The sequence below is a fragment of the Calidris pugnax genome, unplaced genomic scaffold, assembly GCF_001431845.1.
Source record: "Calidris pugnax isolate Ruff unplaced genomic scaffold, ASM143184v1 scaffold258, whole genome shotgun sequence".
NCBI classification, from domain to species: Eukaryota; Metazoa; Chordata; class Aves; order Charadriiformes; family Scolopacidae; genus Calidris; species Calidris pugnax.
The window spans coordinates 93,988-112,450 of record NW_015091020.1 but is presented as its reverse complement, the minus strand read 5'-3'; the positions used below and the strand labels follow the sequence as shown (position 1 = coordinate 112,450).

The 18,463-nt window shown below is 47.7% G+C and overlaps 1 protein-coding gene across 1 annotated transcript in view; it reads right to left on the bottom strand.

Annotated features, from left to right (window-relative positions):
* LOC106896090 (plexin-A4) overlaps positions 1-18,463 on the bottom strand; it is a 113,324-nt gene that overhangs the window by 38,823 nt on the left and 56,038 nt on the right. The window contains exons 13-16 of the mRNA XM_014955815.1: positions 17,863-18,131; positions 15,058-15,124; positions 12,316-12,462; positions 4,500-4,659 (exon numbers count right to left, since the gene is read on the bottom strand). Coding sequence (XP_014811301.1) covers positions 4,500-4,659; positions 12,316-12,462; positions 15,058-15,124; positions 17,863-18,131 — 643 coding nt within the window. The remainder of the gene's footprint in view (positions 1-4,499; positions 4,660-12,315; positions 12,463-15,057; positions 15,125-17,862; positions 18,132-18,463) is intronic.

Genomic DNA, 18,463 nt, shown 5'->3' with positions numbered 1-18,463 from the left:
ATCCATTTCAGTCAACTGTTCATGCCACGTACTGAGCTTCCCACTCTTTTCCTAAAGACCTTAAGTGTCCCCTGAAGTTCTGGGAAACTGTGAATGACCATGCACAGCAATGGGGAGACCTCATCACTCTCTACAACTACTTGAAAGGACACTGTAGAGAGGTTGGGGCTGGTCTCTTCTCACAGGTAATTAATGACAGAACAAGAGGGAACGGCTTCAAGCTCCAACAGGGTAGGGTTAGATTGAACATTAGGAAGGAATTTTTCACAGAAAGAGTGGTCGGGCATTGGAACAGGCTGCCCAGGGAGGGGGTGGAGTCACCATCCCTGGATGTGTTTAAGGGACGTTTAGATGGGGTACTGAGGGATATGGTGTAGGGGAGGACTTTGTAGAGTAGGGTAGATGGTTGGACTCGATGATCCCAAGGGTCTCTTCCAACCTGAATGATTCTATGATTCTATGATTCAATGGCATGTGGAACAGATACGTATGGCTTTTCCAAGCTCAACGCCTATTCCATGACCTCTTGTGCTCATGAAGGATTAGTCTGAAGAGCTGGGAGGTTGCTTTTAGTCATATGAGTATTTTTCTCACTTCCCAATAATTTCCAAGTGAGAGAGAGAGATTGGCACAGGAAATGGGAGAATAAACCCTTTGTCTGTATGCTGCAAGCACCAGTATGACCAGGTGGGTAGGAAACAAAACTGGATAAATGTCTAATATGTGATGACCTCTAGGAAGAGGAGAAACTCCACTCTGCTTCTGGGTTGGAGAAAGGACCATTATGGTTGGGGAAAAAAAAAAGTTCATATCAGAAAGTGTAAATGGAAGATGCCTGGGAAATATTAAGAATCATAGAATCACAGAACAGGGTAGGAAACAAAACTGGATAAATGTCTAATATGTGATGACCTCTAGGAAGAGGAGAAACTCCACTCTGCTTCTGGGTTGGAGAAAGGACCATTGTGGTTGGGGAAAAAAAAAAGTTCGTATCAGAAAGTGTAGATGGAAGATGCCTGGGAAATATTTAGAATCATAGAATCACAGACCAGTTTGGATTAGAAGGGAACTTAATGATCATCCAGTTCCAACCTCCCCGTCATGGGCAGGGACACTTCCCACTAGAGCAGGTTGCTCAAGGCCCCATCCAACCTGGTCTTGAACCCCTCCAGGGATGGGGGGTACTTGAACCCCCCCAGCTTCTCTGGGGGACCTGTTCCAGTGTCTGACCACCCTCACAGGAAAGAGTTTCTTCCTCATGTCTAATCTTAATTTCCCCTCTTTAAAACTATTCCCCAATCTTAATTTCCCCTCTTTCAGTTTAAAACTATTCCCTGTCATCCTGTGGCTCCACTCCCTGATCAAGAGTCTCTCCCCATCTCTCCTGTAGGACTTCTAGGTACTGGAAGGCTACTATAAGGTCTCCCTGGAGCCTTCTCTTTTCCAGGCTGAACAACCCCAACTCTTTCAGCCTGTCCTTATAGCAGAGATGCTCCAGCCCTTTCATCCTGTATATGCAAGTTGTCTGCCTTATTGTATATATACTAGAGTTAGACCCAGTTTAAATGACTCCTAAAGGCTGAACCTCTCACCCCAGAACTGCACCATGCGAGAGGCAGTGAAAGCTTGCCCTGATGTGGCCCATGATGAGCCTGGGACAACATCACTGGGTCCAAGGCAGTCAGCAGCTCCCATCACCTCAGCAAGTCAGCTTCAAAACTCAACCACAACACAGGGAAGAGAGAATGCCTCAGTGTGAAGCCAAATTCCCGTTTTGTGATCCTCACACCCTAACGCTTTCCCAAAGATGGGGCATTTTATTTATGGCGAGGGCTTCAAAAAAATAATAATAACAACAAAAATAGCCACTGCAGAAAGAAGGCTTTACTCAGAGGGCTGCAATTTGGGTTTTGGACTAAAACGTAACCTCAGGGTGTCCAAAATAAGTGCTTTCAGCTGACAACCCCCTCCATGAGTTGTCTGGGTAACTGCAAAACATTATGACATTTGCGACACATACAAGTCACTCTGCCTGCAGCTACCCTGCATTTAACAACTCAAAATAACTCATTAGCTTGTTTGCTTTCTTCCGTGTGAGCAATCTGGCCTTAGCATGGACAGAAAGCCCAGACAATTTTGTAATGGTCATAGAAAACGGTGTTGCTGTTTAGAAAACCATCGATTTTGAGGCCAGATTACAGTCATCTGCTCTGACCTACTGTTTAGCGTGGACTGGTGGGGTCGGTCCAGCTGCCTTTGGACTTCTGAGCATTCAGCCTGGGGCAGGTTGATCCTGAGAGCCCTGTGTTGCTTTCTAATGACTAGCAGCGCTTTCTGCTCTCTCCTTGCTGCCTCCCCTGTCACTGAAGGATGCCAGGTGCCAACAAACACCTTTTTTCCTGCAAAAAGGCTGGGCTGGAGCTGTGGCTGGACGTGCTCATCCTCTTGTTCCTACTTCACCAGGGCCAGCCCTGCTCCTCCCACCTTGTTAGCTGCTGCGCTGAAGAAGCCTGCAACTACATTGCTGCTGGCAAGACTCTTCTACTAGATGAGGGGGTTTTTGTGGGTTTTTCTGGGTTTTTTTTTTTCCTCCCCAATGCTATTGGCCAAACAGCTGCTCATTAAGCAGTCTCCTGTCAGTATGGACAAGGCTCTCCACTGAGGGATGCACACGCTCAGAAAGACTTTCTGGAACTTGCTGGTCCTCGGCATTACTCAGCAGGTCAGTATTTCTTAAAAAGCAAAAGTCCTGGATGCAAAATTGTCAGGCTCCAGCTGGGACCCTGCACACACACACACTCTCCTGTATCTGCCAGTTGTCAGAGCTACAGTAAAATCCGTGGAATCCAATTTACCTCTGGTATTTGCAACATGCAGGTAAAATCTCTGCCTCCCAGTACGGATGCATCGTTCATCCCCACCGCAGAACAAACTACTTTCCACTCACACCCAGTCGGAAACCCAAAGGTAGTGGGCTCTGGGGCCACCATCCAGCACCAGACAGGCCAAGAGATGTGGCTGTCAACCCCACTCCTCTGGTCTCCTGTGCCCTGGCACCCTGCCCTGCCTGTCCTCCTGCTCACCCTGGCCCTCTCCCTTCCCCTGCTGACTCACAGCAGCTCCAAAACCGCCTGGGGTCCTTTCTGGGTGATGTATATGCTCTGTCCTTTATTGCTGCTGGTTTTGGCAGCTCGTTTCGTTATTCTAACAGCCTTTCACGAGCAGGAATCTTGCTGCAAGTTCTGTCAGGAATCCCCTCCTCCCCTTACACATACCCACACACATATAGACACTTAACTTTAATCCCTGACCTCTCATTCCTGCCTCCCTTATTGCCGCGAATTGCTTTTTGGCGTCAGTCCATCCCTTCTCCCTTTTTGGTTCCTCTTCTACTTTGCTGGGTTTTATAGACTCCATCATTTTCCACTCAAGCCTCTTTCGCTGAAGGTCACTGAGGGCAAATTCTGGCAGATACAGCCACGATACAGCCCCCAGCTCCCTGCCAGACACCTCGGCAATGCCCCCAGCAGATTTTTTTCTGTCATTTCACAGTAGCCTCCAGGTGTAATATCACATCTGGCTCTAGACCCCAACTTCTACTCCTGCCAGCATCCTTGCTCCAGATTTATGGGCAGAAACAGATTTTGGGCTCAGAGGAACCCCTACACTGGGCTGTACAGCTCCTTGTGTGCCCCATGGATCAAAGGCATGACCGCCTAGAAATGTGAGTGAAGCTGGTGCAGCTCTTTCCACCTTCCAAGCAGCAATGAGAGAAGGAGCAAACCACCCAGAGAAAAACCCCCATGAATACATTAACAGAAGGACTGATCTTTCCTTAAGACTTCCAAGTCCTCTGCAGAAAGGAAGCCTCAGAACAGCAGCTCCCAGCCCTGGTGGTGGGGTGCTGGCAGGAGAGGGAGGCAGCCAGGGGTGAGATGGATGCAGTCCACCGAGCAGAGGACATTTCATTCCCCTCTCCTGTGCCTGCACAATGAGTAATTAATACTGCTTGGGCTGTGACTATCTCAGCAAGAAGATATATTTTTATATATATATATTATCCAAACCCTCACTGTTCAGAGAAGAGCTAGGAATAAATCTCTGCAGCCTGAACACTGCTGACAACATCACCCTGGGCATCTGGTACTCTTTTTTCCAGGGGTCTTTGGCAGAACAGGGAGAATAGTCATGCCTTTTCCATACCCTTGTCCAAGCTGAATTTGGTGGGCAGGAAAGCAGGGTGGCTACTGGTCTTTTTAAGTCCTCCAGGCCAAAGATTTCATACACCAGGAGCATACTTATCAATTTAACCCCTGTGTTCTGCCCTCTCGCCATTGCTGCTGCTTCTCTCTGCCTTGCACAAGAACAAGGGTACACCCAGTCTGGAGAACCTGAAATTTGCCCCAACAAACAGTGTCACAGTTGAATATGGCTGTGTCCCATCTCCCCTCTCCCCCCTACCTGGGGGGCAACCAGGGCCCATCGCGCGCTCAACGTACCCAGGTCCATATCAGCAGCTTTGGGCCGGTGGGAGCAGGGCACGTTCTTGAAGATGGCATCCAGGATCTTCTCCTTCACCTGCGTGATGGTGTCACAGTTCAGGATCTTCACCGGGATCTCGGGGCTGTTCACGTTGTCGGGGTTCACGCAGCTCAGGACCTGAGAGAGACGCAGGTGAGACCCACTCTGCATTTCCCAGCAGCACAGATGGCCACCCTCATCCAGCCACCTTCTTGCAGGTCCCCGTGTCCTACACACCAGTGGGATCTAGGGTGCCGTAAGGTGGAAAATATGTACCAAGAGCACTCCCTTCTTTGAGAGGGCACTGAGATCTGGTTTCACGCATCCATCCATGCCTGTGCTGCTCTCAACCCCCTCAACCACTCTCCATGCCCAGTGAATTAAAGGTAACTCAGGATTTGGCTCTCAGCTAGGTCCTGTGGGCTCCCAGATGTAGCAACCAGTGACTTGGGGCTGATGTGAAGGTTTTTCTGAACCTGTGTCTCACACCACTTGCCTCTGTGAGGGGAAACTACTATAGCCCATGGGAACAGCCCCCTGTATTTGAGCCTCATGTCCATGGTATCTTTGCTATATGAATAACAGAAAGCCCATTCTGATGGTTTTGATGCTTTCAGTAAAAATGGTGTTCACCGAATGGTACCAGAGAATGGTCATTGACACACTCTTTTCATAGAAACCATTAAAAATGCAATTAGGCCTAACCCTGGTTGGACCTGAACTGATATCCAAAGGGTTCTCCAGAGCTTTCCTTGCCTCAGATCCATTCCCTGCTCCCTAGAGAGCTGGCAACGTGACCTAATTCAGTAGTGGCTTCCATGCTTTGCCACCTGACTTGGACAATTCAGGTAAAAGCACTCTCCAGTCTCTCAGACTTAAGTTTGTCCATCCACAGGAACTGACCAAGACCCTTCTCAGAACAATGTTGTTAATTTGAAATGCAGAACTTCTTAGAAAAAAGAAACATAAAACAACAAAATGTTTTGCTTTCACATATGGAACAAGATAATTGACCTGACTAGAGAGGCCTCTCATTTCTCAGAAGGAGAAAATAATTTTCTCCAAAGACTCTCTCCAAAAGCAAATGCAAAGCATATGGGGTGATGAGGGAGGGGGGGATGCCTTAAACACACACACACAGAGTGTTTAACTGCAATCTGCCCACTAACTCTTGGCCACTTCATTGTTGAGAATTCTGCTTTCTCCTGGCTACAGAAGTGTGAAGTCTATAAACTTTTATAAACTTAGCACACCTTTGCACTTGGGAGGAGTGTCCAGTAACGCTCCTGGCTACATACGGTCATTAAATGTTTCTGTGCCACTTTTACAAGTGCAGACATGTTAGTTTTGGTGCCTTAGACAAATTCTACCTTGACTATAAATTCCCTTCTGTAGCACACAATAGGTACTGAACTCTCCATCACTTTCCATCTCAACCAACTAAGATGCAGTGGGATCTCAAAGTGGCTTGAAACTGGGTGAAATCATATCGGTATAATTATGTATTGGCTCACCAGGCTCCCTTTGGTGCTGTTATGCTCAACTAAGAGGGACTTGTGAAGATATTGCTTACAAAGAGCTCTGTGATCTTTCTGGATGAAAGGGGAGATGTAAATACGAGATATTGATTAGATCATAATGCTATTATTTATATGTCACTTCCAGGAGTATTGAAGAAGCATCAATTCAGATAATAATAACAACGGCACAGATTTACAGTTCTGTGGCATCTTTCATCTCAAAGGATCACAGAACTGCACATAAAAAGCCCCGTTGAAATGCATCCAGTGTTGAGGTTATTAGTTGCCCCCCCTCCCATTACACATCTGTAGGGAAATGAAGCAGGGATGGCAGGCTGGGACAGCTCTTTTGAGAGTGTTATGGGGGTTCTGGAGACCAAGTTACTCTGCAGGTCTCTCTCAGTGATGAGACAGAGGTGGGCTGAGGTGATGCTGGTCAGAGCAAGCTCTATGGAGTGATTCAGCTGTGATGCCTCCCAACATGGAGGCACTTAGTGCTATTTAAAATAATCTGGACTACCCTACCAGGCATCTAGCTGTTGGTCCAGAAGGGCCAATACCTCCTGCAGGTGCTGACCAGTGCCCACCACATCAGTACCTACCATGCAATGCTGGAAGCTGACAATGGTGATTTGCTTTCACAACTTGTTTGACCTTGAATTTCACAGTGTGCTAACTTTGGAAGGTGGCAGAAAAACTCTGCCTGGGTGAGCCATGATCATTCATGCCCTAACTACAGTCGTCTTTTCTTTCCTCTTTTCCAGCTCAGGGAAGGCAACATCTCAAAGGGCTGTGTGGAAAGAGGTTTGCTCTTCTTGGTCTCAAATACAGAGGGGGGCAGCTGGTAGTAGCTGCCAACTCCTGGACACCAGTGTATTCATTTCAATGACAGTCAAGAGGCTTCTCTCAACGTTTTAGGAAATTCAGTAATTGTTTATAGAAACCAAGAGCACAGGGGCTTTGACTTATACGCCCCAGGCTTCACATCCATTCTCAGCGTTTTCCAGCTGTTCTCTTATGGAGCACTAAAATTTTCCCGCTACAAAGGCCTCAGGAATTTTGCAGGGTGCACCTGTGTATCGCACAAACTAAAAGGTTGTTCTTTGGAGGTTGTCATGGGCCCTATAGAAGTCATTTTTACACCACGGATTGAAAAATCTCTGCTCCCCTTCCAACACACTGAAGCTCCTGATCATAACGAGGTGTTTGCAATGGAGCGAGAGATTACCACCACTTCCATGGAAATCATAGAATCATAGAATGGTTTGGGTTGGAAAGGACCTCAAAGATCATCGAGTTCCAACCCCCCTGACCTGGGCAGGGACACCTCCCACCAGACCAGGTTGCTCAAGGCCCCATCCAGCCTGGCCTTGAACCCCTCCAGGGATGGGGCAGCCACAGCTTCTCTGGGCAACCTGTTCCAGTGTCTCACCCCCCTCACAGTAAAAAATTTCTTCCTGAGATCTAATCTGAATCTTTTTTCTTCCAATTTAAAACCGTTTCCCCTTGTCCTATCATTACCCTTCCTGGCAAAGAGTCCCTCCCCAGCTCTTCTATAGGCCCCCTTCAGGTATTGAAAGGCCGCTATAAGGTCTCCCCGGAGCTTTCTCACTTGGGAACAGTTGGGAATCTTCCCAAGTGTTTCCTCCATTCTTTCCTCAGCTTTCTGTAGATTGTCCCTGGTAGGAGGTGACCAGCAGGAAACCACTAAGTATTGGCTTCATCCATTAGGTAGAGTTCAGGTGCTCCAGTCTCACTGAAAGGCTTGTCCTCACAACAACCAATGTAAGACAGAGGACTTATCCCATTGCTCCAGCAGTGCTGCCCACCTACGTCAACACAACCTCTGATGTCAACTGGTGGGGAAGAGACCTTTGAGAAGACCTGTGTTGTATTCCTTTATGATCAGTCACTCTCAGGGAAGCTTTGGGATGCTAATCTCCTCAAGGCACTCAGTGTTACTGCTCCATCACCCAACAACATGGATAAGTATGGGACTGGCAGTCAGCGAAGTAGTAATCTCTGAGCCCTGCTCTCCCACTGTGACTGTGTGTGACCTTGGGGCATGGCATGTCACTGGATTGGTGTTCATTGACCTTTTTCTACATCCCTGGGTTGTTTTTTTTTGTGTCTGCCACCCCCTCCAGCTATGAGCTGTCTTTAAGTGTATATACACATGCCACGCTTAGCACAGCTAAGCCCTGATCTCCACTATGGACTACTGCCATTTAAATAATAAAGGCACAGTTTGTGATTACTAATGTGGGGACCCTGGCTCTGAGTCCTCTGCAGAGTCTTGAGAGTTCTGCCCTGAGACCAGGACACTGTTATGGTTTCTATCCTGAGGACAGACATCTTTCTCTCCCTTCCAGATTGGGCTAAGGAAGGTCCGAGGTGGCTACCATGTAGTGAGACTTGGCAGTGAGCAAGGAGGAGAAAGAACCCCAGAGACTAAGCATGGGAGAGCCTTTATATCTTAGAATCATAGAATGGTTAGAGTTGGAAGGGATCTTACAAGATCATCCAGTTCCAACCCCCCTGCCATGGGAAGGGGGACACCTCCCACCAGACCAGGTTGCTCAAAGCTCCAGCCACTCTGGTCTTGAACACTTCAAAGCCTCATCCAGGCTGGTCTTAAACCCTTCTTGCTGATGAAAGCCCCATCCAGCCTGGTCTTAAACCCTTCTTGCTGATGGCTTCCTTCTTACCACCAAAATTCCCTGAAAAAGCCTTAACCAAAGGCAGCTCAAAGCATCTTTATCTGTCTGGAATATGTTGTCAGGAGAGATGATCCAATTAGGCTCTCAGCACCGAAGCCACCGAGGTGTGCAGGGACCACGCAGAGCATGCCACTGCTCAAGATGTACTGGGCAGCTCCCACCTACCACCCACAAGCACTAATTAGCCAATACTCTTGACAGCTTCCGACACGCATTGAGGTCTTTGCTCCCCTGCATTATTTGTATCGACTGAAACGAGGCTGACACAGGAGATGGATGGTCTTTCATCTCCCAGTGACAGCAGAGCCGTGGCAGTAGGGAGCGAGGTTTTGCATCTGGACTCTGGTGTGGAGAATGGCTAAAAAAATCATGGATTCTGGAAAAGGCAGATGGCAGTCAGCAGGTATGAGATCTTCCTGTCTCTCATGGATGGAATAATCTAGCTGGGTTTTTAATAACCCTGCAGACCAGAGATGATGAGCTCTGACTGCTAGAGAAGGCATTAACACAAGAGGGTGTTTCTCGGAGGTATAGAGCTTGGGAGAAGACCTACTGTGTAGCTGCAACACATTTATTCTAGCAAATCACATCTGTAACTAGCTTAGTTTCTACCGTACTGAAAAAAAACCCCTTGTAACTACAGAAATTGTTACAGACTGCAAAAGCCCTAGGGCATTGAGGCCGATTCCTTGGAGAACTGTAGGACAGAGAGCAAATCAGAGCTATCTGTTTCGGAAAGAAATCAGACCAAACCAATCTAAATTTAGTGAATGAGGTGTGTATTGTAAAATCAGTAATTCCAGATGTCTGAAAGTGCTCTGTCTTCTTTTTTCTCGCTGGATAAGTCAATTTTGTTGGATCTGCTTTTCACTCAAACCATATTCAAAACCATGACTCAAAATATTTGACCATGATTAATGAAGGCTAAAAGAATCAAGGCCTTCCAAAAGAAGCCCCGGCCTTGTATTCCTGCAATAACGGCAGCAAACAGCCTGTTTCAATGTGCCACGCTGCTGGAATTGTGATTTAACTCAGTCAAGCAGTCATCCAGCACTCATGAAACGTGAACAACCCAATGAATTTTAGCCACACGTGCTGCAAACTCAGAGTGGTGACCAGGTGCTTCTGGTAGAGAGCAGAAGACATTGAGGGAATTCCCATATTACAAATACCGAATCACTTCTTGCTTTGTTTCATTACTGTATATTTTTAATAAAAGATGACAGACTGGCTTAAGGAAGGTAGAGGAAAGAGAAAATAAAACAGAAATGAAGAGAAACGGAAAGAAAGACCAATCCTATTCATATTCTGCTTCTTCTTAATCTCCTTCACCGAAGCTGATCTCTGTAAATCTGCTGAGATTCCTATCGGGATATATTTGTCTGCTCTTGAGATGTAAGAGGGAGAGCTGATTAACATCAAACAACACAAAGGGAATGGAGGAGAGCTTTGTTCAGGCTGATGTATAATTACTACCCTTTGCTGGCTGCTTTATATCAAGCCTAAAAGGATCGGAGGGATTTCCTTTGGTGAAAGTGATCGCTCTGCCTGCATTTTTCTTCCTCTTGCTCAATCTTTCCATGCAAGATCAGGCCTCCAAATTGCCAGACAACCACACGTAATAGAAAAGAAGCACTATGCTGCCAACTTCATAGGAAAGTCACGTTTTTAATATGCAAAATAAAATTGTGGTCTTATTTAAGAATAAAGTCTACCCCCTCGTCAGACTTGGATTCAATCAAAGCTCAGCTCTAAACTGTCTGTAGTTACTGATAAAAAGCAGGCATTTCTAGCATCAGTCCACCTGAGCTAAGACCTAAGGCAGGTCAAGGAACTAACATCGACTGGACACAGTTCTCAAAGCCAGCTACAGTTACAGATCAATGTCCCTCAATTGAAGGTGCAAATAAAACAATCTGAAAAGTTCAGAGCATCTTCCGACCATCCTAAAATTTAGGGTTGGTGTTTTCTGAGAACAAAAACATGGGAAATAAAGAAATTATAAGGATCATTGAAGACCTGGAAAGTATTCTTCATCCCACAGAGACTTAGAAACTCAGTGGATTTAGTGCATCCAGGAAAAAATGAAGGCCCACAAACAACCCGGTCTAGTGGGAGGTGTCCCTGCACATGGCAGGGGAGTTGGAACTCGATGATCTTCAGGGTCCCTTCCAACTCTAACCATTCTATGAAACACACTAGGAAGAGATATCCAATGCTCTTTAATCAAGTGAGAAAAGAGCGTAATCTCAGAGTAGAAGCTAAAGCTGGACATATGCAATGTATATCTTTCACCAAGCAGACAATTACATTTTGAAGCAAATGACTCGGTGACAGGGATTAATTTTATTTCCCTTGAAATCTTTAAATCAAGTTCATTTTTCTTTGACTTGTGCTTGCTCAAGAGGAATGGCTGCATTAGCTCTGGAGAAGAACTAATAGGTCTCTCCACTGTGTACCCCTAACATATTCTTTAATGCTGAAATGTTCATTGCAGAAACAGGCTTTTTTTTTTTTTTTTTTTTATGGTGAGGATTATTCTAGAGAAGATCTTTGCAATACAGCCTCATTAAAACTATTTTTGCTGTCACTTGCAGAAGGCCATGGCTTTGCAATGACCCAACACCACAGGGTCTCAGGATATCTCTGGGCTTGCCGTGCTCTGAGCTGGGTGTCCCTTTGATCACAAGTCTCCCGTTGCCAAGGGCTTGTGCCTGATCTGCCTGAGCTCAGTGCTGGGGACACCCCACATGGCCAAGGGCTCCAAGCACTTCCCAGAAAACACCAACCCTTTGTGTGCCTGGTCTGGGCGCTGGGTAGCTCTGCCACTGGTGTTGGGGACCAGGAAGAAGGGAGCAGGTGGTGAAGAGAGGGGGAATGAAGAGACCCTTGGGGGGTCCCAAGAGTGAGGAAGAAAAAACCCCACCATGGAGATCACACTCCTCCCAGTAAAGACCTCAGGGTGGTGAGAACTTGCAGTGATAACCCCACCTTTCTGCTGTAGGAAGACTGTTATCTTTGACTTCCAACATCCCTCTGATTTGGAAGGGTGGGCATCACTCCAGAGAAAAGGGGTAGATAGGAGAAAATATGTTGTATTTTGTCTAATGGAACAAAGCAAATTGCCCATATCTATCATCCTCACATTCACAGGCATATGCATGACACAAGGTTCATGCTTGTCTTCCAATACCCCTGGACCTCACCTAAACCTATGTGATGGTAAAAGACTGGCACCATCAGTCTACACTGCCATGAGTGCAGATGCTTTCAGAGAACGGGTAATGCCTTTGGGGAGCTGGAGATGCTCTGGGCATGGGGCAGGGCATGGAAGTGGCTTAGAAGCAGACATCTTTGCAAGGAGCTGCTTCAGCCATAAACCTTGCTGCATTGGGGGATGCGACAAGTCAGTCTTCAGCAGGGTTCCCCTGAAGGTTTGCAAGAATAAATTGTCCCAGAGATCCCAGAGCCCATCACTGGCTTCTTTTCTCTAAACCCCCTTTTGCTAGAAGAGGCTGGACGAGCCCATAGAAATGTGTGTTCAGAGCACTCACCAGTGTCTTGTAATCGATCTGCTGTCGGATAAGCTTGTCCTCACTCAGTGAGTACCGGGCCTCCCCAGTGATGGAGTCAATGGGTCCCTTTTCCATCTGCTGCTTGATGGCACAGAAAAGGGAGAAGAGAGGTTCGCCAGCACACTCCTGCAGGGGTGAGAGACAACCATCAGGTGAAACAGGAGGAGCAGAGGTGAGAACACAACCTACACAGCATCTCAATGACTTCCATGGCTTGACATCTCACAGAATCACAGAATGATATGGGGTTGGAAGGGACCTCTGGAGATCATCTAGTCCAACCCCCTTGCCAGAGCAGGGCCACCCAGAGCAGGTGGCACAGGAACATGTCCAGGCAGGTTTTGAATGCCTGCGGAGATGCAGACTCCACCACCGCTCTGGGCAGCCTGTTTCAGTGCTCTGGCACCATCCAATGAAAGAAGTTCCTCCTCATGATTAGATGGAACTTTCTATGCCCAAGTTTGTGCCTGTTCCTTCTTGTCCTGTCACTGGGCTCCACTGAAAAAAGACTGGTCCCATCGTCTTGACACCCTCCCTTTAAATATTTATAAGCATTGATCAGATCCCCCCTCAGCCTTCTCTTCTCCAGACTAAAAAGACCTCAATCTCTCAGCCTTTCCTTGTAAGAGAGATGTTCTAGCCCCCTCATCATCTTTGTAGTCCTCTGCTGTATCCTCTCCAGCAGATCCCTGTCCTTCTTGAACCGGGGAGTCCAGAAATGGACATAGTATTCCAGATGTGGCCAGAAAGTGCAACCAGTGCCCTCAAATGTCCCATCACAGGGAAGAGGTCTCAGTCCTCCCTGGCAATGTTAAGGCTAGCAGAGCCTTGTAGGACGTGTTCAAGGGATTGCCACCAGACCAGAGCTTTGCACTGGAGCAGGTGGTGGGATGGGTCCCAGAGATAAGTCTGAAAGGGAGATGGACTATTTGTTCCCCATTCTGGGTTTCTGGCCAAGTCCACAGTTTCCCTGAGCACTCTCATGCCGGAGGCAAACAGGGATGCTCAGGTAGGAGCAGATCATGACCTTGGGGAGATGTGCCCTTGGATCTGTAGGGTTGAATGGGCGATGTCAGACGCGTATGGCATGATAGATGCTTATGGCCCAGCACAGGACAGCACCAAGCAGCCCACAGGTAGGGCCAGCAAAGCACACCCCTCCCTAATTTCTCCTTCCCATCATTCACCCTCACTGCTCTCCCTTTTCCCACACTTTTCCCAGCCTCTCCTCCCTCGCTGCTCTGTGCATTCCCTGCCATGTAACCCTCCTCCTCCTCCTTTCTTCTGTTGCCTCCCTTCATCTCTCCATCCTTCCTCCCCTCCTCCCCACCTTGCCCTCTCCTCTTGCAGCGCCTTCCCAACACAACGAGCGAGGTCATTTTCCCCTGGTGTAAATCCCAGCAAAACCAAGTTAATAATCTGAAGCAAAGTGGCCCCTTTCTCAGTTCCTACACCTGTCTCCCACTTAATTAGCTTATCTGCCAGCAGCATATTGCTTCTGTGTGCCTGTCTCTTGCCCTTATCAGGCCTCTGTTCAGGCTAAGGCAAGAAGACAAGTAGCTGAGTGGGGGGAAAAAAAGCCTATTATAAAAGCAGCGCTTTAGAGAGTCACCTCCTTATATCCTTTCCTTTCAGCTGAAAGCAGGAATCTGATACCAAAGTGGCTGAAATTACCTTCCAGGGACCTTCAAAACTTTCCCATGCGTTCATCCTTGGGCTGGGGAGGGCTCAGGGGAATGGGATTGATTTGTAAAGCCTTGACTTGCCAGGCAGAGGGTGGCTATTCTGTCCAAATGGGGATGTAAGGTGGAAGGATGTTTAATGACTGCAGTAGGAGTGGGACAGAGGTGTGGAGCCCAGCTCCTTCCAAAAAAGCTGGCTCTGACTTTTGGTGCCTTGGCAATTAGCATGCTTGAGGCTCAGTGTGGGTCCCCAAGAGGAAATTGCCATCACCCAGCAGTCAGTGGTAGGCCCCAGAGGCTGAAAGCCTTTTTTTTCACCACACACCATACCAAAGAGACCCCCCAGGAGGAACGAGAGGGTACAGGGTGTGGGGAGATCTCAAGTCTTTTCCCTCTTTTGCTGATGAGTCTCCTGCAAAGCCAATGCTATCTCCCACTAGGACACAAAGCAGCAGCTTTAGCCTATGCTGGGTTCTTGATGGTGTACTGTGTCCAGTCATCTCTACTCAGAGGGTGCATGGCCATGCCCAGGGCAGGCTTGAAGCAGCTTTATGCCAAGAAGAGCCTGGGCTTGGCTCTAAATTAAGCTTAGCAGGGATCTGGTTAAGGTGTGGGTAATGTACATTAACTATGATGGAGGCACTGGGCCTCAGTACTGTCACTAAACTGGGGTGGTAGGAGAAGTCCAGCCACTTTGGACTGAAAATACTGGTCACCACGTGATGAAGATCCGAGTCTGCTAGTAAAAGCAGAGCTTTTTCAATATGGGTCTCCACCAGGCTCTGAAATCCTTCATATTTCAGCACTGACCCTTATATCCCACCTCTGTAAGACCAACAGGCTTCCTCTCTAACAAAGTGTCCCTCTTTGTTCTCCCTGGATCAGAAAACAGCCCCTCTCCCATTAGGCAGTGAGCTCCCTCCAAAGGAAAAAAACCCAACCTTTTCCTTTATACCTGGGAAGCTTTTGCCCCAACTAAATCTCATCAAGAAGAAATGTATTAAAGCAGCTGTTCATCCTGGGATGTTGCTCCCCTTACCTTGAGGAACTTGTAGAGGAGGAAGGTGAACCAGTTGGTGAGCATTTTCTCAGCCACAGACTCTGTCCTAAAATCCAGGGGAAAAAAAAAAACAAATTGGAAGTGAGTTAGTCATGCTGGTCCTATCAAAGAATCAAAGGATTGTCTTCATCAATCTTACTGCCCAGACCTCTGAGCCCCGTGGAAAGTCTGGCACAACACCATCAGGATTAAGCACGTCCTAGGTTGTCTCTTTTAGCTTTGGATTTAGGAAACCTTCAGGCAGATCCTTACTGCATTGTTGATTCTCCTGTGACTAGGGAAGACCCCGTATATCTGTTTCTCAGTTTCTCCATCACTGAAAAGAAGGTGACAACATTTGAGGGGACCTTCTTGGAGAAGTTCAGGGGCGATAAATCCATCAAATATGAGGAGATCAGAGTTAGACCATACGACAAATAGGCTATATAAATACTGAAGAAAGACAGATCTAAATCACCAGAGAATAGTTATCTGGCACTAATTATCTCCCTGGCATTTGGGAGTGATTATACTCCTCAATATGTCAACGTGGTGCGTTAAAGAGCTCATCCTTTTGCCCTTGAACACTCTGTCTTCACCCAAACAAAAATCCATCTTGACCCTTCAGGGTGAATCTCTTTGAGGCTGTAGATGTCGTGTGGGATGAACACTGGACACAGGTGAGGTGGGAAAATCATTCCAGCCAGCTCCTTCCTCCTTGTCAAATAGGCCCAAAACCAACACTGCAGAGGGTGGGCTGGAAGATCCCTTTTCATCCACAGAGTCACAGGAAGGAGGGGGAAGCACCAAACTGAATCCAGCTGCTCCATATAATTGTCTGGGAACCTCACACCAACTTCTGAATCCCAAGGCACTGAACTATTGACATGTTCATCAGCAGACTCTGTTCTGGTGCTGCTCAGTACAGGACCTCCACCTCAGAGCACAAACCACACCTCTGACTTCTTGTGTTTTCAGAGCTTGGAACATTGGAGGTGCCTTCTTTGTTCACTGCCTCTTCTTCCAAAGGCCACATTTCATTTCCAACAAAGCTTACCAGTTAGAAAAGAGCTGGAAGAAGGATAAAGAGAGAAGATGAGATGCTCAGGACAAGATGGGAATGCACAACCATGGAAGATAAAAGATGGAGAAATGGGAAGGAAAAGGAGAAAATGAAGGGAGGAGACAGTTGGAAGGAGGCAGTGCCATCCAGCATCAGAGGAGAAGCACAGAGAGGAAGCCTGGGGACAGCTGAAGGGAGGTCACCAGCCAGGCTGTAGGGCTTGAATCACATCAGGGAGTCAACTGACACCAAAGCAAAGTCCAGTCCCTGCCCCTGGCATTGCTGCACTGAAAGTGCCTTCTGCCCCCTTTTTTTGCTGGTTCTCCATAGTGTGGGCTGTCTGCCAGATGAAAAGCCTCCCAGCAGGCACCACAGGTCTCTTCCCTGCCCAAGCCATCCACCGTAATCAGCTGAGGGCTCCTCAGAGTTGGCTCTGAGCAGTGGCAAAGGCCATTCATCTCCAGAAGGCTCTCCCTGATTTTACTTAGGGTCCTTGAATCAGAAGGATTGGTTCAGGCTGTGAAAAGGAGATGAATGTGATCCTAAAGGGAGAAGAGGCAGCACTTCCCTAGGCAGGGAGAGCACATTAATTACAGAGCAGTAGGCTTCTAATTCGAGGGTTCCCACACAACCCTGGTGGTTAGACCTTGGTCCTGGCCAAGAAGCACCAACACAAACTTGCGCCCTGTAGGAAACCAGTTCTGTTGTCCTGCTCAGCTCTGCTCCTGGCTTCAACAAGCTCCCAGCACCATTGCTCAGGGACAGAAAGAAGATCCCACAATGCAAGTGAAGAAGATTCCATGTGTCCATAGTTGACTCAGGAGCAAAAAGCACAGCAGGGTAGTCCACGTCCCAGGCAGCAGAAGGTAGTGGCTGACCTACTCACCAAGAATATAACACAGCCTGTTCTGCGTGATATAGTTATAGATCCTACACAATGAAATTGGAGTTTTCAGGTTAAAAGTTTCCTTTTAAGCATAACTGGATGTCTTAAGTGCACAAAGAGTTCAAAATAAGGATTAGGAGGCATGGGCTCTTGCTGCCCTTATAAAATTTTTGGGAAGATCCACATTAAAATCTAGGGGTAGTTCAGTTCTGTAACTTCTAATCATTGACTACTTCTTGGATACAGAGGAGATGGAGCAAGATCTACACACACTTGCTGAAAGGGAAGAAAATGCAGAGAGGATGGTGGGAGGAAGAGGAGAGTCCTCTAAGAGAAGGAATGCTCTGTCAGGAAGTCTTAAATGAGCAGGAAACCAGAAAGAGAGAGCAATTTGGTCTCCCTTCAGCCCAACTTGTCTTATTCACCCCTCTCCAAACTGCTTCATGCCAGCCCTACAGGATCACGTGAACTGTGGCTGTACACCATCCTGATTTCACACCCTTCTGTACAAATAAAAATCATGCAAATTTGCCCCTTTTCACAGAATCACGGAATTGTCAGAGTTGGAAGGGACCTCTAGAGATCATCTGGTCCAACTCCCCTGCCAAAGCAGGGTTGCCCAGAGCACATCACTCAGGACTGCATCCAGATGGGTCTTGAAGATCTCCAGAGAAGGGGACTCCATGACCTCCCTGGGCAGCCTGTTCCAGGGCTCCATCACCCTCTCCGTAAAGAAGTTCTTTCTCATATTTTCCAGCTTTCTATGTTCTTTTCTCCAAAGGTGCTAGAAAACTTATGTTAAACAGTGGAGCACAGGCTGCCCAGCCCACTTCACTCCAGCCCCAGACATCCTTACCTCCTGAGCAGCAGCTTGGGGTGGTTCTTGCTCTCCAGATTTTTGTCTATGAGGTCAGCCAGGAGCTGCTTGAGGACATCAGTAGCGTACTCCAGCTTGCTCTGCAGCACCGTCATGATCAACGAGGCCACGTTTCCGCGGTCCCGCATGGAGAAGCTGCGCTGGGATTCCAGCGTGCGGATGAAGGACAGGAGGAAAACCTTGTTGTTGATGAGCTGGGCAAAGAGCTTCAGGCCTTTCTCCACCCGTTCCTGCCTGTAGCCAGGGACCTGTACGAGAAGAAAGGGAGTTTATGCCTCTCAGTCACTGCCTTTGGAGGTCCCGGTGCAGTAGGACTCCCAGGCTTGGGAGTTAAGATGGTTTGGAGACAAAGAGGTTGATGAGAGGTTGGGTGGTGAGGCACTGGAACAGGTTGCCCAGAGAAGCTGTGGCTGCCCCATCCCTAGAAGTGTTCAAGGCCAGGCTGGATGGGGCCTTGAGCAACCTGCTCTAGTGGGAGGTGTCCCTGCCCATGGCAGGGGGGTGGAACTCGATGATCCTTGAGGTCCCTTCCAACCCAAACCATTCTATGATTCTATGAGTCTCTACATGAGAGGCTGGT